The sequence below is a fragment of the Procambarus clarkii genome, chromosome 52, assembly GCF_040958095.1.
Source record: "Procambarus clarkii isolate CNS0578487 chromosome 52, FALCON_Pclarkii_2.0, whole genome shotgun sequence".
Taxonomy (NCBI): Eukaryota; Metazoa; Arthropoda; class Malacostraca; order Decapoda; family Cambaridae; genus Procambarus; species Procambarus clarkii.
Genome location: NC_091201.1, coordinates 17,527,919 through 17,554,421, shown reverse-complemented (window position 1 = coordinate 17,554,421; position 26,503 = coordinate 17,527,919). Strand labels below are relative to the sequence as shown.

Sequence of the window (26,503 nt, the reverse complement as noted above, 5' to 3'; positions counted from 1 at the left end):
TCATACCTAATTATGTTTGCTGACTGCTCCTACAGATAGCCTGAGACAATTCCTATGGCATTGTCATTGGAATACCAAACCCGGTATTTCAGGCATTTGTCCATGGCTGAGTGTCACAGTCTGAAGTTCCTTGGCCAATCGTCACTAAACATGGTTGAGACTTCAACCCGTTCTCACACAAGACAGCACATATATGACTTAATGCTTAAAGTCAATATGTTGAATATGAATTAGTAAATATGTGATATATTCCCAGTTACTTTTTTGTCCAAAGCCCAAACTCTTCCTCGCGTACCAATTTACGTCTCACAGTACCCGTCCGTCAACCTAGATAGCAGAATAGTCGTGATTGGTTAAATTATAAGGAAAATTGTACTTTTCAGGTCCCACATGGGTTGTGAAATTTACCTACTATTGTCCATGCTCTTAGAATATTATAGATCAGCTACTTCCTATTGAAGGCTCGTAGTTTTGTTTTGAGAAATATTAGTTGTTCTTAGTAAATTATAATAAGCACTCTAAATTATTACATAGAATAACAGTGCTTCACCAATCAATATTATATACCATAGTTTGCGCTTTACAAATCTTTAAAGGATGTTTTGTAGGAACGCTAACAGAAAACGATGGTTCATTGGAATGTCTATGGGGTAAACTACTGTAAACAGGATGGTATTGTGCCTACTATACCAACTACAGGATGGGTGTATTGTCCACTACCACCTGTTAGGTGAGTAAGGGGTGCAATACCACCCACAGGATGGGTATGAGGGTCACATCCACCCAAAGGATGAGTATGGGGATCACATCCACCCACAGGAAGGGTATGGGGTCCAATACCACCCACAGGATGAGTATGGCGTCCACTACAACCCACAGGATGGGTATGGGGCTCCAACCACCCATAGAATGGGTATGGGGCTCCAACCACCCATAAAATGGGTATGGGGTCCAATAACACCCACTGGATGTGTATGGCGTCCATTGTCGAGCTCGCAAACCGCAGCATTCATCTCAGAACCATATGCCTATTTCACGCAGATTCCTTAATAAACGTAAGAGTTTTATATGTCACAAGAAAGATAGAAATATAAGCTTCATTCTAAATACCGTACCATGGGCATATTTAAATTTAAAGCGAAGATACGTGTACTTTTATAATAGCCGAGCTTTGACCCCGGACAGATTGATCGACCGAGCAACTCTCTCTCAGAACAATGTTTATTTCACGTGAATTCGTTAATAAACATATATGTTTTATATGTCTCAAGAAAGGCAGACATATAAGCTTCACTTTAAACACTTTACCATAGACATATTTAAAGTTCTAATGAAGATACATGTATTTTAAAAATTACGGAGCTCCCACCCCGTACAGACTGAACGACAGAGCAACTCTCTCTCAGATCAATGTTTATTTCACGTAAATTCGTTAATAAACACAAATGTTTTATAAGTCTTAAGCAAGATAGAAATAAGAGCTTCATTTTAAATACATTACAATAGACATATTTATAGCTCAAGTGAAGATACATATGTTTTTATAGTAGCACTCAGTAGCTTGTCAGGCATGGAGTGCAGACGTCTACGCACTTGCCGATATATTGTATAATTAACAAAGATTCGCTAATAAAGCCTAAAATCTTATATGCCTCCAGAAAGACCGAGATATGAACATTATTATGATTGCACCAAATGAAATATATCATGTTTGAGGACAAAGATATATCAATTTTAAATTAAGTTTCGACTCTCTCTCGGGTGAGAGAGATGGGGCGACTCTCGCCCCATCTATTGGAGATTCTGTGCACTAAATACCCAAAGCTACTCAAACCCTCCTAGCATTATTTAAGTAATGAAGTAATATGGTATATTTACTCACTATAATGTGTGTGCTGAATGCAGAACATGAGAAAACATATATTTACTCCAAACTAATGTAATTTCATTATGAAATAAGTAGCATCAAAGAAGTCGACGGTCCACGCGTCAATGTTGTGGAGCGACTTATCCAAGATATATCGTTGTTTGGAAAGTGTTTGTTGGCATATCTTGAGGTTATATTGAGATGATTTCGGGGCTTTTAGTGTCCCCGCGGCCCGGTCCTCGACCAGGCCTCCACCCCCAGGAAGCAGCCCGTGACAGCTGACTAACACCCAGGTACCTATTTTACTGCTAGGTAACAGGGGCATAGGGTGAAAGAAACTCTGCCCATTGTTTCTCGCCGGCGCCCGGGATCGAACCCGGGACCACAGGATCACAAGTCCCGCGTGCTGTCCGCTCGGCCGACCGGCTCCCTCCAGGAGCCTATCCAGGGGTCGCACTTCTCTGCTCAAATTATCACAAATTTAAATTATAATGTTAACAAGTAGAATACGTATTTTTAATAAAATCTAACATAACTAGCCAGAAAACATTTAACATTTATTAAAAAATATATGTTTGGAAGTTAAATCGACTTCACATTCAATTTCTTTCTTTATTATGCACCCCATACCCATCCCGTGGGCGGTGGTGTACAGGATTACAGAGGCACATAATCGGTTCAGGAACTGAACCCTCTAGTTCGTTTAGCTAAGCAAATAACAATATATGACGCTAGTTAAAAAATTATCAATGTTGTATACACATGTACACACCCTCATACATACATGTATATATATATATATATATATATATATATATATATGTCGTACCTAGTAGCCAGAACTCACTTCTCAGCCTACTATTCAAGGCCCGATTTGCCTAATAAGCCAAGTTTTCCTGAATTAATATATTTACTATAATTTTTTTCTTATGAAATGATAAAGCAACCCTTTTCTCTATGTATGAGGTCAATTTTTTGTTATTGGAGTTAAAATTAACGTAGATATATGACCGAACCTAACCAACCCTACCTAACCTAACCTAACCTATATTTATAGGTAAGGTTAGGTTAGGTAGCCAAAAAAAGCTAGGTTAGGTTAGGTTAGGTAGGTTAGGTAGACGAAAAAACATTAATTCATAAAAACTTGGCTTATTAGGCAAATCGGGCCTTGAATAGTAGGCTGAGAAGTGCGTTCTGGCTATTAGGTACGACATATATATATATATATATATATATATATATATATATATATATATATATATATATAATGTCGTACCTAGTAGCCAGAACTCACTTTTTGGCCTACTATTCAAGGCCCGATTTGCCTAATAAGCCAAGTTTTCCTGAATTAATATATTTTTTCTAATTTTTTTCTTATGAAATGATAAAGCTACCCATTTCATTATGTATGAGGTCAATTTTTTTTTATTGGAGTTAAAATTAATGTAGATATATGACCGAACCTAACCAACCCTACCTAACCTAACCTAACCTATCTTCATAGGTTAGGTTTGGTTAGGTAGCCGAAAAAGTTAGGTTAGGTTAGGTTAGGTTAGGTAGGTTAGGTAGTCGAAAAACAAATAATTCATGAAAACTTGGCTTATTAGGCAAATCGGGCCTTGAATAGTAGGCTGAGAAGTGAGTTCTGGCTACTAGGTACGACATACATATATATATATATATATATATATATATATATATATATATATATATATATATATATATATATATATATATATATATATATATATATATTAGTATATTTTGGTAGCAGTCTTTCCTGTAGACATATTTTATTAAATATGACCGAAAAAGTAAGATTAATAATTCTAACACGAATTTTCTCAATCTTTCGTACATTATGCTTCACTGTTGGAGGTCAATCAAAAATCACTTCTCCAAAATTCATTTTTATTTCTAGTCTGACGCGACACGGGCACGTTTCGTAAAACTTATTACATTTTCAAAGACTTCACAAATACACAACTGATTAGAACTTGCGTTTCCCTGATTTTATATCTACATTTGAGTGAGGTGGGAAGGGTGATGTGGCATTACATTTGAGTGAGGTGGGAAGGATGATGTGGCATTAGAGGATATTAATAGGGTATTAAAAGTATCAACACAAGACAGAACACGAAACAATGGATATTGAATAGAAGTGTTTGTAGAAAGCCTATTGGTCCATATTTCTTGATGCTTCTATATTGGAGCGGAGTCTTGAGGTGGGTAGAATATAGTTGTGCAATAATTGGCTGTTGATTGCTGGTGTTGACTTCTTGATGTGTAGTGCCTCGCAAACGTCAAGCCGCCTGCTATCGCTGTATCTATCGATGATTTCTGTGTTGTTTACTAGGATTTCTCTGGCGATGGTTTGGTTATGGGAAGAGATTATATGTTCCTTAATGGAGCCCTGTTGTTTATGCATCGTTAAACGCCTAGAAAGAGATGTTGTTGTCTTGCCTATATACTGGGTTTTTTGGAGCTTACAGTCCCCAAGTGGGCATTTGAAGGCATAGACGACGTTAGTCTCTTTTAAAGCGTTCTGTTTCGTGTCTGGAGAGTTTCTCATGAGTAGGCTGGCCGTTTAAAACCAGAAAAACGGCCAGCCTACTCATGAGAAACTCTCCAGACACGAAACAGAACGCTTTAAAAGAGACTAACGTCGTCTATGCCTTCAAATGCCCACTTGGGGACTGTAAGCTCCAAAAAACCCAGTATATAGGCAAGACAACAACATCTCTTTCTAGGCGTTTAACGATGCATAAACAACAGGGCTCCATTAAGGAACATATAATCTCTTCCCATAACCAAACCATCGCCAGAGAAATCCTAGTAAACAACACAGAAATCATCGATAGATACAGCGATAGCAGGCGGCTTGACGTTTGCGAGGCACTACACATCAAGAAGTCAACACCAGCAATCAACAGCCAATTATTGCACAACTATATTCTACCCACCTCAAGACTCCGCTCCAATATAGAAGCATCAAGAAATATGGACCAATAGGCTTTCTACAAACACTTCTATTCAATATCCATTGTTTCGTGTTCTGTCTTGTGTTGATACTTTTAATACCCTATTAATATCCTCTAATGCCACATCATCCTTCCCACCTCACTCAAATGTAATGCCACATCACCCTTCCCACCTCACTCAAATGTAGATATAAAATCAGGGAAACGCAAGTTCTAATCAGTTGTGTATTTGTGAAGTCTTTGAAAATGTAATAAGTTTTACGAAACGTGCCCGTGTCGCGTCAGACTAGAAATAAAAATGAATTTTGGAGAAGTGATTTTTGATTTACCTCCAACAGTGAAGCATAATGTACGAAAGATTGAGAAAATTCGTGTTAGAATTATTAATCTTACTTTTTCGGTCATATTTAATAAAATATATATATATATATATATATATATATATATATATATATATATATATATATATATATATATATATATATATATATATATATATATATATATATATATATATGTCGTACCTAGTAGCCAGAACTCACTTCTCAGCCTACTATTCAAGGCCCGATTTGCCTAATAAGCCAATTTTTCCTGAATTAATATATTTACTATAATTTTTTTCTTATGAAATGATAAAGCAACCCTTTTCTCTATGTACGAGGTCAATTTTTTTTTATTGGAGTTAAAATTAACGTAGATATATGACCAAACCTAACCAACCCTACCTAACCTAACCTAGCCTATATTTATAGGTAAGGTTAGGTTAGGTAGCCAAAAAAAGCTAGGTTAGGTTAGGTAGGTTAGGTAGACGAAAAAACATTAATTCATGAAAACTTGGCTTATTAGGCAAATCGGGCCTTGAATAGTAGGCTGAGAAGTGCGTTCTGGCTATTAGGTACGACATATATATATATATATATATATATATATATATATATATATATATATATATATATATAGGGTATATATATATATATATATATATATATATATATATATATATATATATATATATATATATATATATACGTATACACATATACATATCTAATCACCCACACAATTACACATATCAATAATCTTTGTGTCACAAGTGACATTACAAGAGGCTCACAACAGTCACTATACGAGGCACTTTACATCTATAGTGAGTCACACAGTTACTAGTCTTGCTGCACACCCACCCAACTGGGCGGCAGCTTTACAGTCATGTGCTCCACACCCACACAACTGGGCGGCAGCTTTATGTGCTCCACACCCACCCAACTGGGCGGCAGCTTTACAGTCATGTGCATGCATTACCTACAGTAAGCAAATTTTGGATACTTCGCTAAAATGTCGGGCAGCACATCATTATGAATGAAGTTCTTACACATTTCTTGGATACTATTGATGGTGTTATTTCTTAATTCCGCAATTTTTTCACATTCCATTATATAATGACGCAAAGTATGCGAATAGTTCTGCTGACAGAGTTTACATTTAGTCAAATGTAAATCAGCAGATGTTACAAACTCCCAGAGGTACTTGTAGCCGAGCCTTAGCTTAGCAGTGGTAACATCTAGAAGTCTGAGTATCTAGTGGGCCATTTTTGGTAAGCAGAACTGGCTCTGTGGGATGAACCAAACGTCGAGTTAAGGGGCCTAAATGAATGCTCATTCATATATGGCCCACTAGATGCATTCGGAGATCAATATGGGAAGGAATACACAGGAGACAAACTCTGACTCAATCATTGATTATTTCACTATATCTGTGTCTAGCTTCAGAGATAAGCACGTCACAGTTATGCCTTGGGGAGCTGAGGGCAGTCAAGGATGTCAAGGAGTCACTTACAATTAGCGTGTCAACTTTGGATTCATATACGCGCTCTAGTGCAAGGATTATGGCAACCAATTCTGTTTGAAGAATGGAGGCCCAGTTACTTAGACGCGCTCCACACTCATGGGAGAAGGAACCATCTCTCCCTGTCACAACAACTGCACTTCCAGCTGCACCATAGGACTGATCCAAGGATCCATCAGTGTAAATAATTTGGGAAAGGGAGCGCTCTCTGATTAAAGCATCAATTTGGCTTAAGGCATTGTACTTTGCTTCTTGTCGAAGCAAGGACTGTTCTTTAATCAGCTTCTTGGGTGGGAAAGGGGGGACAGTAATTTGGAAAGGAGTGATCTCCCATGGGGCAGGAAAGTGTTGTTGTTGTCTCCCTTGGTAGCGGTGATGAAAGTTATACATTCTGAGCACATTGGCAGTTACCGTAATCCATTTGGAGGGATGCTGATCTTCAAGGAAGAAGGCTTGGAGGGCTTCAGTGCAGGGGTTAGGGTGGGTTAGCCTAAGCATCTTGATACCAATTAAAGCATTAATTTCAGTGATACGATCACTTACACATGAAATATTCAGTTCCTTCCTCATGTTTAGTAATTTAGTTGTACGGGGGCATCCGAGGATAATCCTCATGGCTTCGTTTTGCATCTTTTCCAACCCTCCAAGCATTCTCTCAGGCACTAGAGCAAGCATGGGTGCAGCATAATCAATCAGAGAAATAATATATGAGAGATACATCATTTTGACAATTCTCACATTTGCACCATAGCTTGGATGGTAGCCTGCCACAGCCTTGAGAGCACGGAGCCTCTCTATACATTAGCGACCAGTCTGGCTACAACATTGCGGTACAGTAAGGAACTTTAAGACCAAGGAATTTGTATTTGGTTACATAGTCGAGCGGAGAACCATGATGCAACTGCATTTTGCGAACGGCCCCACCCCGTCTGGGTGGGCGTCGGTTCAGGATCTTTGTTTTCTCTACTGAGGTGACCAAGCCTAGTTCATAGGACAATAGTTTTGCTATATATACTCGTTATTCGTTGGCATGCGTTCGCTACTTAAACTACCATGTACTGTACTTATGTAAAATCTCCCATGTCTCTTCACTCATCTCACCGAACCCTACAGGCTCTGTGATATATTGTTTAATTAATTGAGATTCACAAATAAAGCTTATAATTGTATATGTTATCAAAAAGGCAGAGCTTAGTTTAGTTCATTTATTATGCACCCCATACCCATCCTATGGGCGATAGTGGAGTGTTACAGAGGCACATAATGGGCTCAGGGACTGAGCCCCACAATTCATATAGCCAAGCAAGTTATAATCTTGATAAGCTAGTTACAAAAGTCAATACACATTGTCACATCAACAATGGGGTCGAGACCGACCACAAGTACAGTTTATAATTTAAGCAACTGACATATATGGAGGGCTAGTGTCCCAATTGATATGTTTATCCTACACATAACCCCCTCTCCCCCATCCAATTGGCAGCGGTGGATAGGTTACAATCAAGTCGTTTTTTGCGTTTTATTCAGAGATTAGATCTTATTGGGTGAGGAAAGATATTCATATTTTAAAGAAGGCTTCTTGGCTGATGCTCTCCATTGATGGAAAATATTTAACCTTTTGAAAATCAATGTTAGTTTGATCTAGATATTGTAATTAACGAAAGTATTTATGTCATCAGAAAGGTAGAAATATAGGCTACATTTAAAATCCTTTGTCATAAATATAACTGAAGTGAAAACGAAGATTATATGCGTTTTGATAGTTACTTGATGGCTAGCTCTGAGAGTGTGAAGCCCTGCACACCAGCCAATAAATTGTATAATTAGTTTCCATATATTTTAATTAATCTTAAAAATCTATATGTCAGAAGAAAGGAAGATGTAGCCGTTAATGTGACAACATTTAAAAATATATATCTCTTAATTTAAATAAATAATACCACCTTATCGCTGGTGTCCGGACACATGAAAACTACCTAGGTATCAGTATCAAGCCAGGCGGGGATCACAGGCTGCACAATACTGATAAATTATATAATGCACTACTTGTGGTCCATCTCGAACCCATTTATGATGTGACGACTTATAGTGAATTTTGTAACTAGCTCATCAAGATTGTAACTTGCTTAGCTAAATGAATTGTGGGGTTCGGTCCATTCATTTTTTCTTTATTATGCACCCCATAATACACATCCCGTGGGCGGTGGTGTAAAGGATTACACAGGCACATAATCGGTTCAGGAACTGAAGCCTCTAGTTCGTTTAGCTAAGCAAATAACAATCTTTTGACGCTAGTTACAAAATTATTAATGTACACATACTTATGCATACATGTACATATACATACGTATACATATATACATACACATACATATTTAATCACCCACACAAATACACACATCAGTAATCTTTTGTGTCACAAGTAATTCAACAAGAGGCTCACAATAGTCACTATACAAGGCACTTTACATCTATGAGGAGTCGCACAGTTACTAGTCTAATTGCTCCACACCCACCCAACTGGGCGGCAGCTTTACAGTCATGTGCTCCACACCCACCCAACTGGGTGGCAGCTTTACAGTCATGTGCTCCACACCCACCCAACTGGGCGGCAGCTTTACAGTCATGTGCTCCACACCCACCCAACTGGGCGGCAGCTTTACAGTCATGTGCTGCATACATACCCAACTGGGCGGCAGCTTTACAGTCATGTGCTCCACACCCACCCAACTGGGCGGCAGCTTTACAGTCATGTGCATGCATTACCTACAGTAAGCAAATTTTGGATACTTCGCTAAGATTTCGGGCAGCACATCATTATGAATGAAGTACTTATACACATTTCTTGGATACTATTGATGTTGTTATCTTTAAATTCCGCGATTTTTTCACATTCCATTATATAATGACGAAAAGTATGCGAATAGTTCTGATGACAGAATTTACATTTAGTCAAATCTACATCATCAGATGTTACAAATTCCCAGAGGTACTTGTAGCTGAGCCTAAACCTAGCAGTGGTAATTAACATCTAGAAGTCTGCTAACATTATTGGATGACCCATAGACGAGCGATTCATCAAAGTTTATACAATATTGTGAAATTGAGAGTCAGTGTAGTAACATAAATTGGTAAATCATAAATATTGTAAGTTAAGAATCTGATGCATGTGTGTGTGTTGGGGGGGGGGGGGGGTTATACCCTTGGTAAGCGAGAGGGGAAAGTAACCTTAGACGTACTGCGGTCAATGTGAGGGAGGGTGGGAGAGTCAAATCCACCCTCCAACATCTGGGTATAGTACCACCAGCCTCCACAACACTCCATCAGCCTCCAGCTGATGCTTGTAGATGCCTCATCTAACCTCACTTATGTCACACATTAACCTACAGTTCCTGTGATATTTAAACTCCTCATCACAGTGGCGTCTCACCAATATAAACTGTATTGGATTTTGTCCCGAAATAGCTATATGCTGACTGGACGTGTATGTATGTATGTTTGTATGTATGTATGTATGTATGTATGTATGTATGTATGTATGTATGTATGTATGCATGCATGTATGTATGTATGTATGTATGTATGTATGTATGTATGTATGTATGTATGTACGCATGCATGTATGTACGCATGCATGTATGTATGTATGTATGTATGTATGTATGTATGTATGTATGCATGCATGCATGTATGTATGTATGTATGTATGTATGTATGTATGTATGTATGTACGCATGTATGTATGTATGTATGTATGTATGTATGTATGTATGTATGTATGTATGTATGTATGTATGTATGTATGTATGTATGTATGTGCGCATGTATGTATGTATGTATGTATGTATGTATGTATGTATGTATGTATGTATGTATGTATGTATGTATGTATGTATGTATGTATGTATGTATGCATGTATGTATGTATGTGTATGTATGTATGTGTGTATGTATGTATTCCCAATCACGTTAAAGACTCCCCCTCTATCATCCAATTAAAGAGAAAAACAACTATGTACTAAATAATCGACTCCTTGTAACTTTAATTATGCTGACCTTCCTATCTGTATTCAGACTGAGCCTACCATCATTAAAGGTGATTATAACATTAGGCATAGGAATATTGGTAATTCGCAGTTCGGTAATCGTAACGGCAACCAACTGGTGTCACTATTAGGTAGTCACGATGATGCACAGATTGTGGGTGACCTTGAACCGACGAATATCTACGGAGGTATTCTTGATCTATGTCTCGGTTTCAACGTCTCCCACACCGTGTGTGCCTCGTCAATAGTGCCAGATATGGCGTCTGATCATCTGACCATATTAGCCACTGTAAGCATTGGCAGTTCTATCCTCCCTGGTGGAGTGTTCAAGCGGAAGAGGCTGGCTGTTCCCATCGATCAACGAGACAATCTTGTTGCTCATGTGTCAGATTGGTGCAGTTCATCTGAGCCTTCATCAGTTGAAGATTTTAACAATGAGCTCACAGGTACTATCGAGCAATTTATAGAATCACTTGATTCATCGTCCAGGCCACGTAACCCAAATTACACTGGTCATAGCACTTATGTTTATTATAATGATTCTAAATTGCATACACTAAAACGCACTGCCAGAATAATTGGACTAGCTTGTAGAAGGACCCGCACTGCTGAAATGCTTCGGCTCTTTCAAGCGGCTCTGGCTAAGGCCAGGGAACGTATGGTGGAGCTGAGGCAGACAGACTGGGAAACTTTTGTCCGTGGTCTCAATTCTCACACGCCACTAAGTCGGGCATGGAAGGATATCAACAAGGTCAATGGGAAAAATGCTGCAGAGATCTCGTACCCTAATCCTCTGCACAGAGCAAATGAGCTTGTTGATGCTTGGGCCACGACTTCCAGCTTTGACAGTCTTCCTCTACCCTCAAAGAATGAATTAAATAATAGATATACTGATAGGGCAAGGCTCCTTGACTTCATGCGTCATCAAGAGGATGACTGTGACATGCTTTTTACTGAATATGACCTAGACTCTGCTCTACATAAAGGCAAAGCTACATCACCCGGGGAGGATGGAGTTACTGACGGCATACTGCATATGCTTCTGCTAGTTCCAGGGAATACCTTTCTTCAATTGTATAATATGAGCTATGTAACTGGGGAGCTTCCTAAGTCATGGACCAACAGTGTTATTATTCCCGTTTCTAAACCTCACCAGCCGAGTGCTTTTCGCCCAATCTCTCTCACTAGTTGTCTCTATAAGTGTCTTGAGAGGATGGTTCTCAACCGTCTCCTTTACAAAATTAATAATATGTTGTCTCCCCAGATATATGGCTTTATGCATGGAAAGAGTGTACATCATTGTATTACCACACTCCTCACCCTGCATACTGATAGGTCATATACCACTTTCCTAGATCTTAAGTCAGCCTTTGACATTGCTAACCCACACGTCATTCTGAGAGAACTTGCTAAAATGAATGTTGGAGAATGAATGTTGGAATGTTAATGTTAAAAATTGTTCAAACTGAAATAAATATATAACACTGTACGGTACAGTTGTGTTTAATTATGTTTTGCGATTCCTTTGGAAAAGGTATTTGTGCACCAAGTACTAGTAGGTCATTATGAGATATGTTGAATGTTGTCAATATACCATCTGAATACGCTTCACTTTGCGTTCATCATTGGACGTCCTAATGATTAAGGTCCCCAAGAGGACTTAATCAGACCTCAGTGGATAATTTAACTCTCCCTCTCTCTCTCTCTCAGAGCATCCCCTTATGTGTTGTATGTGGGTGCTGAAGTTCAGTCTCTTGTCTATGTATAGGTGAAGGAACTTTCCATAATTGTTATTGCTAATGTTTACTTGTAATACTGGGTATACATCCGGTGTTCTTACCCTCGACCGAGGAGAGGGTAAGCCGTGGTCGTATGGTCTGAAACCCACAAATATTTACAATGGGGGGGGGGGGGGTGGATAACATTTCCTCTTCAAGCACGCGCGCACAAATGAACTATGTTACTTAACTGGAAGCACTCGTACAACATAATTTACACGATTTTTCAGGATAATTATACTTCTTACAAGCATATATACAGTATAGTACCTAAGAGGTTCTCTTCAATGATATCTAAGATAATTAAAAGAACCCAAGCAAACTACTGTGGAAATGTGCAGGACAAACATATCAATTGTGACACTAGCTCTCCACATATGGCATTTGCTTAATTTAGAAACTGTACTTGTGGTCGATCTCGAACCAATGTTGTTGATGTGACGATGTGTTATGAATTTTGTGGCTAGCTCCTCAAGATTGTAACTTGCTTAGATAAATAAATTGTGTGTTCAGTCCCTGAACCCATTATGTGATAAATTAACTAAACTAAAATCTATAGTCTGGCGACGAAACCTGAACTGCATAATGTAAATAGGGATTAACCAGAAAAAGATATAGGTGAATAATAACACCAGGTAACTGCATTAATTACAATATCTAGATCAAACTAACATTGATTTTCAAAAGGTTGTATATTTTCCATCAATGGAGAGCATCAGCCAAGAAGCCTTCTTTAAAATATGAATATCTTTCCTTACCCAATAAGATCTAATCTCTGAATAAAACGCAAAAAAAGACTTGATTGTAACCTATCCACCGCTGCCCATTGGATGGGGGAGAGGGGGTTATGTGTAGGATAAACATATCAATTGGGACACTAGCCCTCCATATATGTCAGTTGCTTAAATTATAAACTGTACTTGTGGTCGGTCTCGACCCCATTGTTGATGTGACAATGTGTATTGACTTTTGTAACTAGCTTATCAAGATTATAACTTCCTTGGCTATATGAATTGTGGAGCTCAGTCCCTGAGCCCATTATGTGCCTCTGTAACACTCCACTATCGCCCATAGGATGGGTATGGGGTGCATAATAAATGAACTAAACTAAGCTCTGCCTTTTTGATAACAGATACAATTATAAGCTTTATTTGTGAATCTCAATTAATTAAACAATATATCACAGAGCCTGTAGGGTTCGGTGAGATGAGCGAAGAGACATGGGAGATTTTACATAAGTACAGTACATGGTAGTTTAAGTAGCGAACGCATGTCAACGAATAACGAGTATATATAACAAAACTATTGTCCTATGAAGTCGATTTAACTTCCAAACATATATTTTTTAATAAATGTTAAATGTTTTCTGGCTAGTTATGTTAGATTTTATTAAAAATACGTATTCTACTTGTTAACATTATAATTTAAATTTGTGATAATTTGTGCAGAGAAGTCCGACAACTGGATATGCCAACAAACACTTTCCAAACAACGATATATCTTGGATAAGTCGCTCCACAACATTGATGCTTTGACCGTCGACTTCCTTTGTTGCTACTTATTTCATAATGAAATTATATTAGTTTGGAGTAAATATATGTTTTCTCATGTTCTGCATTCAGCACCCACATTATAGTAAATATACCATATTACTTCATTACTTAAATAATGCTAGGAGGGTTTGAGTAGCTTTGGGCCTTTAGTGGACAGAATCTCCAATAGATGGGGCGAGAGTCGCCTCATCTCTCTCGCCCGAGCAAGAGTCGAAACTTAATTTAAAATTGATATATCTTTGTTCTCGAACATGATATATTTAATTTGGTGCAATCATAATAATGTTCATATCTCGGTCTTTCTGGAGGCATATAAGATTTTAGGCTTTATTAGCGTATCTTTGCTAATTATACAATATATCGGCAAGTGCGTAGGCGTCTGCACTCCATGCCCGACAAGCTACTGAGCGCTACTATAAAAACATATGTATCTTCACTTGAGCCATAAATATGTCTATTGTAATGTATTTAAAATGAAGCTCTTATTTCTATCTTGCTTAAGACATATAAAACATTTGTGTTTATTAACGAATTTACGTGAAATAAACATTGATCTGAGAGAGAGTTGCTCTGTCGTTCAGTCTGTACGGGGTGGGAGCTCCGTAATTTTTAAAATACATGTATCTTCATTAGAACTTTAAATATGTCTATGGTAAAGTGTTTAAAGTGAAGCTTATATGTCTGCCTTTCTTGAGACATATAAATCATATATGTTTATTAACGAATTCACTTGAAATAAACATTGTTCTGAGAGAGAGTTGCTCGGTCGATCAATCTGTCCGGGGTCAAAGCTCGGCTATTATAAAAGTACACGTATCTTCGCTTTAAATTTAAATATGCCCATGGTACGGTATTTAGAATGAAGCTTATATTTCTATCTTTCTTGTGACATATAAAACTCTTACGTTTATTAAGGAATCTGCGTGAAATAGGCATGGTTCTGAGATGAATGCTGCTGTTTTCGAGCTCGACGAGCAATGAAAACTGCCCCTTTTATAAAACTACAAATATCTTCGGTTTTACTTAAAATATTTGTCTGGTAGAGGTTTAACATATAGTTCGCGTTTTTGTCTTTCTTCTGACTAATAAATAATTTTGGTTTAATAAGTCATCAAGATGTTTTCAACAATATTTCACATGTATTTCATGTGAAGAATGTATTTCAACAATACAATACAACAAATACGCACATTGGTACATTATTGCAAAGGCACTATACTATATATATATATATATATATATATATATATATATATATATATATATATATATATATATATATATATATATATATATATATATATATATATATATATATATATATATATATATATATATATATATATATATACATATATATATAAATTGTTGCAAGTCGAGCAACAAATATTTTACATTGAACAACAAATGAGATTGGAAAAGCAGTATTGCCACCTCTGCTATACAGAAAAAAATTGACCCCAGACACACCCTATGGGTAGTAATGGACCCCCATACCGACACTATGAGGGGAAGTGGACCCCATAATAACACTATGGGCGGTAGTGGGCACTATACAAACACTATGGGCTGTAGTTGACTTCATAGCGACCCTGTGGGCGGTAGTGGACCCCCTGCCGACCCTGTGGGCGGCAGTGGACTCCCTACCGACCCTGTGGGCGGCAGTGGAACCCCCCCCTACCAACCCTGTGGGCGGTAGTGGACCCCTACCGACCCTGTGGACGCCCTACCGACCCTGTGGACGCCCTACCGACCCTGTGGGCGGCAGTGGACCCCATACCGACCCTGTGGGTGGCAGTGGCCCCCATACCGACCCTGTGGGCGGTAGTAAACCCCCTACCGACCCTGTGAGCGGCAGCTGACCCCCTACCAACCCTGTGGGCGGTAGTGGACCCTTTACCGACCCTGTCGGTGGCAGTGGACCCTATATACTAATCCTGTGGGCGATACTGGACCCTATACTCATCCTGTGGGCGGCAATGGACGCCATACGCATCCAGTGGGTGTTATTGGACCCCATACTTATTCTGTGGGTGGTTGGAGCCCCATACCCATCCTGTGGGTGATAGTGGACGCCATACTCATCCTGTGGGTGGTATTGGACCCCATACCCATCCTTTGGGTGGTTGTGAGCCCCATACCCATCCTGTCGGTGGTAGTGGATGCCATACACATCCAGTGGATGGTATTGGACCCCATTTCCTTCCTGTGGGTGGAAGTGATCCCCAAGTTTGCAGTAGTTTACCCCATAAACATTCCACCATAACATCGTTTTCTGTTAGCGTTCCTACAAAACATTCTTTAAAATTTTTTAAAGCGCAAACTATGGTATATAATATTGATTGGTGAAGCACTGTTATTCTATGTAATAATTTATAGTGCTTATTATAATTTACTAACAACAACTAATATTTCTCAAAACAAAACTACGAGCCTTTAATAGGAAGTAGCTGATCTGTAATATTCTAAGAGCATGGACAATAGTAGGTAAATTTCACAACCCATGTGGGACCTGAAAACTACAATTTTCATTATAATTGAAGCAATGACGACTATTCTGCTATCTAGGTTGATGGACGGGTACTGTGAGACGTAAATTGGTACGTGAGGAAGAGTTTGGGCCTTGGTAAAAAAGGTAACTGGAAATATATCACATATGTACTAAATCATTATTCAACATATTGACTTTAAGCATTAAGTCATATATGTGCTGTCTTGTGTGAGAACGGGTTGGACACTTCATATCCCACATATGAATGTAAATTCAGTAGTTCCTTGTAACTACACAAATACACTATATATATGATCACAACCTGATCATCCCTGATAAGAAGATGTCGCACATTCATGGAGTGACTTTATAGACATTTCTTCAGATTCATCTTACGCTGCCACGTCGCCTGTTTACTGTGCCAATTTGAATTTTCTGGGCCATCCTCTTTGCGATTTTGTGAGGATTTATAAGGTCTGTTAGCGGCTTCAGCAGCCTTACGAGGAACCTTTCCAAGTGCCGTAAAGAACTCCGAAGACCATCAATCACCATCGACCATCTGTCATAAGTCATTTTCATTTTCACTCATGTTCTCTTACATTCATTACAGAAGCCTGTTATGTCATAAGTCATTTTATTTATTATACATTCACGACTGAGCGTATTAAAATAGCCCATTTCGACCCCACTCTAGCACTGCCTATTCCGACTGTATCTCCTACAGTCTTTTTCTCATGGTAATAATCTCAGACTTCATCATCATCAGATCCTCCTCCAAAATTACCCAGCATTTTCTATCATCCACAAGCTCCATCTTCACACTCGAGATGGACATGGAACACACTGTGTTCAGTCTGGTGCCTGGCATCCCTGCCGCCTTTTTAGATGGGAACATAACTAAGGTACTGAAGTGTCGTCTGCCGAGGTCTCCCTTGCAACACTGCGTTACCATTCACACTGTTCTCTTGATATGCCACAACGTACACAACACAAAGTCTTCACCTAACCAGAGACGTATAAACCCCAGCAATACACCTAACCTAACCAACCAATGCACAAATATTGGTTGATATCACTTCATATTTATGTTATTGGTTGGTATCACACCAGGTATCACTTCCCTAGGTATCACCATAGGGTGATACCTAGTGAAGTGATTGCAGCTGGACACCTTCATATATAGGAAACGACATCCTTACCTGAGGAAGACGGCGTCCTTAGCAGGGGAGCTTGTTGACAGGCAACGGAACGACATAGGAGCACTCAGCAGGGTCGAGCCTACCATGTGAACTGGCAACACTGCGTGGACTGTGAATAAAATAATGTAAATTATTATCAATATATGAATTATGGAGATTAGTATTACCTAGCATTAACTCATAATATACTCATGATTCAAGATTCATCTTTTTCAAATAGAGCTCAAAAAGAAAAAAACATGTCTTAAACTTATCATAAAGCATACTTATGTGTATTCAGGAACTCATAATTTATTGCCTAATCAACACATCTTAGAACTGAATGATATGATTAATAAATTAAATAATGAGAGGACTATATAATATATTTCCTTACCCCTGTCACATCATAACCCACTATGTAGAGATTCTGACTTCTCTTAGCAGTCTATCAACTCTGGGGTTCATATATACTGTCTTATTATATGTTCGTTGTTGTGTGACTTTCATTCCCAGTCTTAAGTAACGCTCACCGTGTAACTGTCAGGACCTGTAGTTACGCCACTCACGCTCTAGGGTAGGGGGAGAGGTGGCGTCCGGGGGAGTGGTGTAGGGGGAGAGGTGGCGTCGGGGGTAGTGGTGTAGGGGGAGAGGTGGCGTCGGGGGTAGTGGTGTAGGGGGAGAGGTGGCGTCGGGGGGAGTGGTGTAGGGGGAGAGGTGGCGTCGGGGGTAGTGGTGTAGGGGGAGAGGTGGCGTCGGGGGGAGTGGTGGCGTCGGGGGGAGTGGTGACACCAGGCGGCTTTCTCTTATGGACGCTCGTCTGGTGAAGGTCGAAATCCACTGGTCTTAAGATACTGCCCTGGCAGTTTGGTAAGATTCGTGGGTTTGGTAATACAACTTTTTGATCTTGTTCTAGTAATTACCTAAGTGTAATTACCTAAGTGTAGTTACAGGATGAGAGCTTAGCTCGTGGTGTCCCGTCTTACCGGCACTGTCATATAACGCTTTGAAACTACTGGCGGTCTTGGCCTCCACCACCTTCTCACCTAACTTGTTCCAACCGTCTACCACTCTGTTTGTGAAAGGGGATTTTCTTATATATCTTTGGCGTCTGTGTTTAGCTAGTTTAAATCTATGACCTAAAGCCTATAACCTATGACCTATGTTCTTAAAGTTCCAGATCTCGGGAAATCTTCCCTATCTATTTTATAAATTCCTGTTACTATTTTGTATGTAGTGATCATATCACCTCTTTTTCTTCTGTCTTCTAGTTTTGGCATATTTAATGCCTCTAACCTCTCCTCGTAGCTCTTGCCCTTCAGTTCTGAGAGCCATTTAGTAGCATGTCTGAGTCATTGGGTTTTATCTTTGTTCATATTTTGGAGTCCATTTATTTTATGTGTGCAAGACATGTATTGCAGGTGTAATGTGTTATGTTTGTTTTATTAAAGTAACGTTTGTTTTTAAATTGGATTTTTAACTTTAATATAAAACCCACACGTAATTATTCGTGAAATTTTTGTAAAGATTTTCACTTGGTCTTTCGCACTCTTCTGAGTACTTTGGAAAGTCTGAATATGTGGTTAAGACAAGACTTTACATCAAGGCGACTAATGCCATTGTGATTTGTCGTTGAGATGCAAGTTTCGCCTTAACCACATATGCTTGTGTTACTCAGACCTTGGCAAAGCACTCAGGAGAGTACGAAAGATTTGGTGTAAATCTTTACATATATTTCACTAATACATAAGTGTGGCTTTTTATCCTATGTTTGTGAGACGATATTACCATTACTTACTTAACTCCTGTTTACTCATAATCACATTAGTTTAAATGTGCTTTTTTTAATGCTGTGTTGATCAATTGGTCAGCTGTGTAAAACTGTAGTACCTAAATTAACGTAACGCCTATTTAATTACGTATATCAAGGCTTCAAAATAGCTCCTAGCTAGTCCAACATATACCCTGGATAACCTCATAATATCGTGGAAAAAAATATAAAGAAATAACCATACTAATTTTAATGAGAATTCCATAAACTGATTATATATGTCTGTCATACAAAAGCCTTTATCAAATGTCATGTGTATAGGCCTACTGATGTTCTGTCTGTACCAAGATGACAATTGAGCTGATCATCTCTATTTTATTCACCAAAAATAATAGTGATACTGCTAGTCTCAAAAGGGTTATAATAAACTTAAAAAATGATTAACTATTTGCTGCCAAATCAGTGTTGAAGAATTGCATTGACAACTGGCCAGCTGGGAAATTCGATCTGGGTGAGAGTTAACTCACCCCAGCAGACGAAGGAAAAACATGTTGATTACATTCTTGAAGCTATTCAACACCTGGTCACTTAAGGTAAAATATCCAAACCTGAAATAGATTTGGACAAGCTACTGCAATATATATTCAGTTAGAAAACCTATCAATATGTGACTGATGGATGCTTTCGGGCACATATTTCGTAAGGAAATATCGTAACGAGTTATGAAACCAGCTTTCGTAACTCTGAAAAGCAGATGATTACCAAACTGGCTAGGCTTCTGAACTTCAAAGATTCATGTAAAAAATCTATCCCCAGTGAGAGTCTAGACTCTGCTGACGACCAAGAAGCTATTGTGGCAGAAATCAGTCAAACATTTGAATATTATGCAGCGGTGAGGAAAAATGGGCTGCATTCCCAGTGCTTACCCCATCACCTGGGCAGCATGTGAACGGTACAGTCCCACCCACCAGTGTCGCTGCGGTATCACCTCGGGTGAAAGTGGGAGATGAATGTGTTAGACTTAACCATATGGGAGCTCTTAGAATGAGTGCATGTAAGGTCCTGTGGCGCAGTGGTAAGATACTCGCCCCGCGCTTCCCGAGAGATTTTGCGTGGGTTCGTATCCTGGCCAGGAGAGGACTGACTTTTTGTTCCTGTCAGTCGTTAACTGTATGCATCTGTTCACCCAGCAGTGAATGGGTACCTGGTTAATTATTAAACTATTTGGCGGTTCGTATTCAGGGGAAACTTATGATTAAGGACCTGCCCGAAACGCTATGCATGCCAGTAGCTTTACAAGAACGTAAAAACTTTCATATATAAATCAAATAAAAAAAATATAAATCTGCGTGATTTATTAATGTGGGATTACAGGCCTCATGCTGTTCGTCCCTCCAGCTGGCCTACTCCTCTCACCCTTGGTCATACCCCTCCACCCCTGGCCTCACCCTTCCCACCCCTAGCATCACCCCCTCACTGTAAACCTACACCTCTTCCCCCCCTTCTACCCTCAACACATCAGACGAGTTAAAACCCCTCCTGGTTGACCCTGTGTTAGTAAGCAGTGCTTAGAAAGGCTTCACACGCCTGTGCTTGGACTCAAGATGGAAATAGAAAGAAACGTATGTGAAAAATACAAATATTTCTGCCATGTCAGCAGCATTAATTAATTGTGGTTAACATTGTGGTCTAGCACACACATCCTCTGTTGAGGAAAAGATTGTCGATGTTTGCGGTTTAGAAACCTGGGAAACCTTCAGTTACTAGTATATTTTTTTCGGAGTAGAGGAACTATCAGGAGAATGTTCAAAGCCATTACGACTATATAGCACTTGGAGGGGGATTCCACGTCTGGCCACTGGAGGGTGTGGACGTCGGTCTGGGAGCTCCAGTTTGTCCCTGCCAGTGGTGCTGACCGGGGTTGCACCCAAGTCAGCTGGGTGTGGTGCTGGTCATTTAGCCGGAGCTGCTTGTTGGGGGGGGGGGGCAGTGCCCAGGTATACCTTGCACGATGGGGGGGCACCTTTGCCTCCAGCGCTTCGGTCGTCTTCGATTGGATTAGTTTACCGAGATTGTGAACTTCCCGACAGTGGATGTGACATTATTTGACATGTTCGTGTGGATGTATCTGCGGCTGCTGGCAGGAAGCTTGTTTCCAGTCACCACACGGTCGTCAAATTTGGCTCCCTGAATAACTACAGTGAGTTTGTGAAGTGGTATGACAACCGATCTTTCAAGTTGCCTAGAACTGCTGGTATGCTGGCTGTTTCTGATCGTAGTGGCACCACTACATACGTGCTTCCAGTGTGCACCCTTAGAGTTTCCTGAGGAATTGTTGCGCCATTATTTTGGGAGATTTGGACAGGTGTTGGCCGTATGGATGAATATTATCTCCGGTCTGCTGAAGGGTGTTCCGAACAGCAATCGGACTGTGATTATGCGTCTGAAAGCTGACATCCCGTCATCTGTTCACTTGATGAGCTTTTATCTTCGTGTGTTCTATGCTCGGCAGCCTCGGACACGCTTTGAGTACGGGTTAGGTTGGCATCAGGCTGCGGGGTGCAGTGCAGTGAGTGTGGACCCAGTGAATCTGTTTCGTGACCAGGATTTCCCCCCATCTGAAGTGCGATGGTGCTGTGGATGGCCTGCCTACACAGTGTGATGTGGCACCAGGTGTGTTGACCAGTGCGGTGGTGCCCCTGCCTTCTCCTCCCCCGCTGGTTGTTGTCTGTGCCGCTGGTCTCTATGGCAGTTCCAGGGTTCGAGGAGGGTGGTGCTGTACATCCTAACAGGGGTTGGGAGATGTGTGGTGCCTGGCGTTCCAGGGTTGTTCCTGATATGCGGCCTGTTGTGTATAGGCTTGTGCCAATGGTAGTTGTGATGGCCGCAGTGCTGCATAGCAAGGTTCTCCGTGACCTGGAGCGGCCTTCTTGTGCTTCGGAGGTGTCGCATATGGTGGACATGGACATATCTAAGGAGCTGCGGCCAGTGTTGAAGACGTATTCCGTTTTTATCAATGACTCGTCCTGAAGTTTGGGTAGATGTTGGCGAATTTCCGTGTTCCTTGTCATTTGACGAGGAGGCTGAGGGTGCGGTTGTGGATATTGTTGTGCCTGGTAATGGTCCGACGGCGGTGGTGGCAGAAGTACGTGTCGGGGTGCCGGCTACTGGGGAGTGGGTTTAGTTGCCAACTCCTGTGTCCCACCCTGAGCCCTTGAGTGTGGGTTACCTGGAGTAGGAATTTCCCCCCCCCCCCCCCCATGTGAGTCGGCTGAGTAACGCCGGGATTTGGTGTTGGTACTGAAGAAGGAAGCTGTTTCGGCGGCCCAGTCATACGAGCCCTCTGTTTCACTACTTGCATTATAGCCTTCTGTGCCTCGTCTTTGGGGCGGCTGCCCCTTCCCCGTGCTGCAGCCTCCGTTGCCACAGATGTCCATTCTCCTTCTGTTGCAGCTGCCAGTTCCATTGCCCCCTGTGCCCCCCCCCCCCCCGTGCATCAGTCTTCTGTCCTGCCACCTCCTGTGGTGGGGGTCTGGTGCGGGATGTCCCAGACTGTTCACCTGCATAACTCGTGTGATGGTGACCCGATGGCCGAGGAATGGGCTGCGTGGGAAGCTTATGTGTTGAAATATAAGTATTGGCCATTTCCAGAGAAGTATTATAGTTATGTTTCCAGATTCTGTTATGGTTTTTTGTATTTGTTACCTCTGCTTTGTGTGTTTGTTTAGTGTGATTTTTGTGAATGTTACGGCACTCCGGTGCTTCTCTCATGTGCTCATTTATGTTGATTTGCTGTAATTATATATATATATATATATATATATATATATATATATATATATATATATGTCTAAACACTTGGAAATGATAAGGATTTGGGATGTGAATTGAGTTAGCATAGGACTTTAGACAAATGAAGTCAGTGTAATCTGCCTATGAATTTTCAAAAAAAAAAAAAAAAAAAAATTAAGTAGGTATATCTCATAAGATTAATGCTAATAAAAGGGACATAGACACTGTGCTGTGACAGTTTCTGGCCTGAAGGTGCTTACTGTAGGTTATGGGAATATAGAAAAACCAGAACTAACAAAATATCTGAATTTAAAACAGCGTATTAGACTTTAAAGTAATTACATTTAACTGTGATTGGATGAAACCCAGAATGCATGAAAATGTTAAAGTTTTAAAGAATGTGTGGTATTCTTATTTTACAAGAGCACTCGCTTAAATCATTTGATTTTGAAAACGTCTCTAAATTTGTTCATGGTTCTTCACACACAGCCAGTACTGAAATGTGTGATGACTTCTCAGGTCCTGGAAGACCCTATGGTGGTACTGCTGTCCTGTGGCATAACATTATGCAATGAAAAGTTGAAAGGTGTGAATACCGTATCAGGGCACACTACCGCTGTGCTTGTCTCCTTCTTCTTGATGGTAGGTGCAAGTTTGCATGAAGAGGTTTATTCTCCCGACGACGGCACGAGTATTAATGCTGGGAGACGTGTCACGTCTCCGTGGTGCGTCAGTGTTGAGAATGACAAGGTTTCAAGAGTTTTGTTTGTGTTGTGCTCTAGATAAGAGGAGCGGCGACTAAACAGATGCGTGTTAGAGGGAGACTTTGTTGTTGTTGTTGTTGAGTTAGGGGCGACGACGATCGTGATCGGCGTACCCGTGAAGGGTGAATCGCAAAGCCAAGAAAGGCGTAATGCTAAGCCAAAACGCGAAACGAGTGACGCCAAGCACTAGAAACTAATATGCCACACGGCAAAGCTACGCACAAAGGGAGAGGCAGAAGCACATAACAGAACAGGGCAAACAAACAGCCAGAAGGGCACACAGCATGTCATAGAGCAAATACACAAGAAATCAGAGCACATACTTGCCCGGGAACTCGGCCCGCGGGAATCTTACATTGAACGCCTCCCAGAGCACCCATTGCCAAGGGTCTCGTCCATCCACCGGGGACGCCATAACATCCGGAACCGGGGCAACAAACACCTGCAAACTGGGGACCCAGATGGTAGAACTCATGAGGCGAGAAGTCGCCACTCGCCCCCACAGGAAGGGAACTTGCCTCCCACGAAAGCACTCCGGTCCGTCAGACAGCAGTAACTCGGCAATCTTCGACCAGTGACCCGGTGGCATCACAGACGCTGGCAACACGTCCCCCAGGGCCCCAACGCGCACCCGCACCACAGGGGTACCCGCGGCCCCGGGCACACCACCAGACGACAGCAGGGAACCCGGACGGCGCGCATCCTTCCGTAACGTCATTACCAGGCCACGCCCAGCACCAGAGTCCACACCATCCCTGGCAGTGGAAGCCACCACCCCCCACTGTGGAGAGTCCCCCGGCGGAGAAAGAACCGAAGACACGTCCGAGACACAGGCACCAGCACCGGCAGGCACATGGACCTCCGCCACCACGAACCGCGGAGACATCGACGCATCCGTATCCACACTGTCAACACCCGAAGCCCCACAGTCACTGAAGTCACCAACGTCGGCCCAGGAAGAAGACGAACGCCGGGAACGTTTGGGCACCGGCCGGATATCGTCCGAGCCGGTAAGTGACCCAGAAACACGGGTACCACGAGCCGAAGGAATCGACGCCAGGACGGCAGCAGCCTCTACCACAGGGGGAACCGGGCCACACACAGCAAGAGGCTCCGCAGTCACCCCAGCACCAAGCACGTCCGGGACCCGAGTCATGGACACAGGGCCAGGCGCAGCATCAGAAGACGAGGGAGAAGACAGCGACGTCACACAGGGAGCTTCAGGAAGGCCCACGGGAGCAGCCGGGACAGCAACAGGATCAGGCAGACCAACCGACGGTACCTCAAGAACCGGAGGAGGGACGGCAACAACCGGAGGAACGGCAGGCGCCGCCGGGGAAGCAGCAGCAACAGACGGGACGCGCACCACCTCATCAACATCACCGGAGACTGCCTCCAGAGGGAGCGGCGGGAAATCCTCGTCGCGGAACAAGTTGACAGGAGCAGCAGGGGCCTCAGAGCACCCGGCAGCTTGATGCCCCAACAGGCCACACCGGAAACAGGTACGAGGCTGCCGGGCATAATACACCCGGACGTAGTACCCCATAAGCCGGACAGAAGAAGGTATATCCGACCGCAGGCGCATCCCCAACGTGCGAATGTTTGTACGCCTCCCAGCATACCGCCCCGAGGAGAGCGTGTTCACCCGCACGCTGACAACAGTACCAAACCCCCCGAAGTAACGCCGGAGGAGGTCATCAGGGAATTCCAGGGGCGCACCATGGATACTGACATAAGTCAGGGCACCACTGCGGTCCGAAATCGCCACAGAGCCGGCATCGTCTGGCAACGGCAACGTACGCCCCCCGTACCGACGGAGGAAGTCCCGGTACTCGTCCTCCCCCACGAACTTAATAACAACCCGATGGGCCGAAACTAGCTCCACACCGTAAACAGCTTCCACCGGGACACGAAGCATGTCACACATCACCATCTCGATGGTCGGATAATCAGCCTTACAAGTGAACTCCAGGCCCACGGAGTTCACACGCTGAACAGGAGGAAGATGGCCCCCCATGTCAGAACTGCCACGTCAACGCAGCCAGGCAGGCAACAAAACTGGTAGGGCAATGACGCCCACACCACCTGGCGACCAAAACAGCAAACAACTCCAACAGCCACGGAGGGTCGAGAAACGTCCTCACTCCACGGCTGCCAACAGTCGCAGAGGGAGACTTGCCACACTGTAGGGACGGGATGTTGTGTTTATGGCGTCAGCTGATCGATGGTGCTGCGGTAAGGCATTTGTTTTCTATATTTAGGTGTGGGTGGCGTAGGGTATATGCACAGGCCAAATGTGGCCCAATTTGTTGGTTGACTGGAAATTTAGCCAGTGCTTTGACAATTTGAAATTTTATATGTAATGATAGGTCACCTCCTAATATATGCTCAATGTTTAAGGTATTTTAAGGGCGATAAACTTGTTCGAAGTCTTCTC

The 26,503-nt window shown here is 41.7% G+C and overlaps 1 protein-coding gene across 1 annotated transcript in view; it reads right to left on the bottom strand.

Moving 5' to 3' along the window:
• Positions 1 to 26,503, bottom strand: part of LOC123763725 (organic cation transporter protein-like) — a 551,940-nt gene that overhangs the window by 348,468 nt on the left and 176,969 nt on the right. Inside the window, exon 3 of the mRNA XM_069304407.1 lies at positions 17,761 to 17,869. Within this exon, the coding sequence (XP_069160508.1) occupies positions 17,761 to 17,869 (109 nt within the window). The remainder of the gene's footprint in view (positions 1 to 17,760; positions 17,870 to 26,503) is intronic.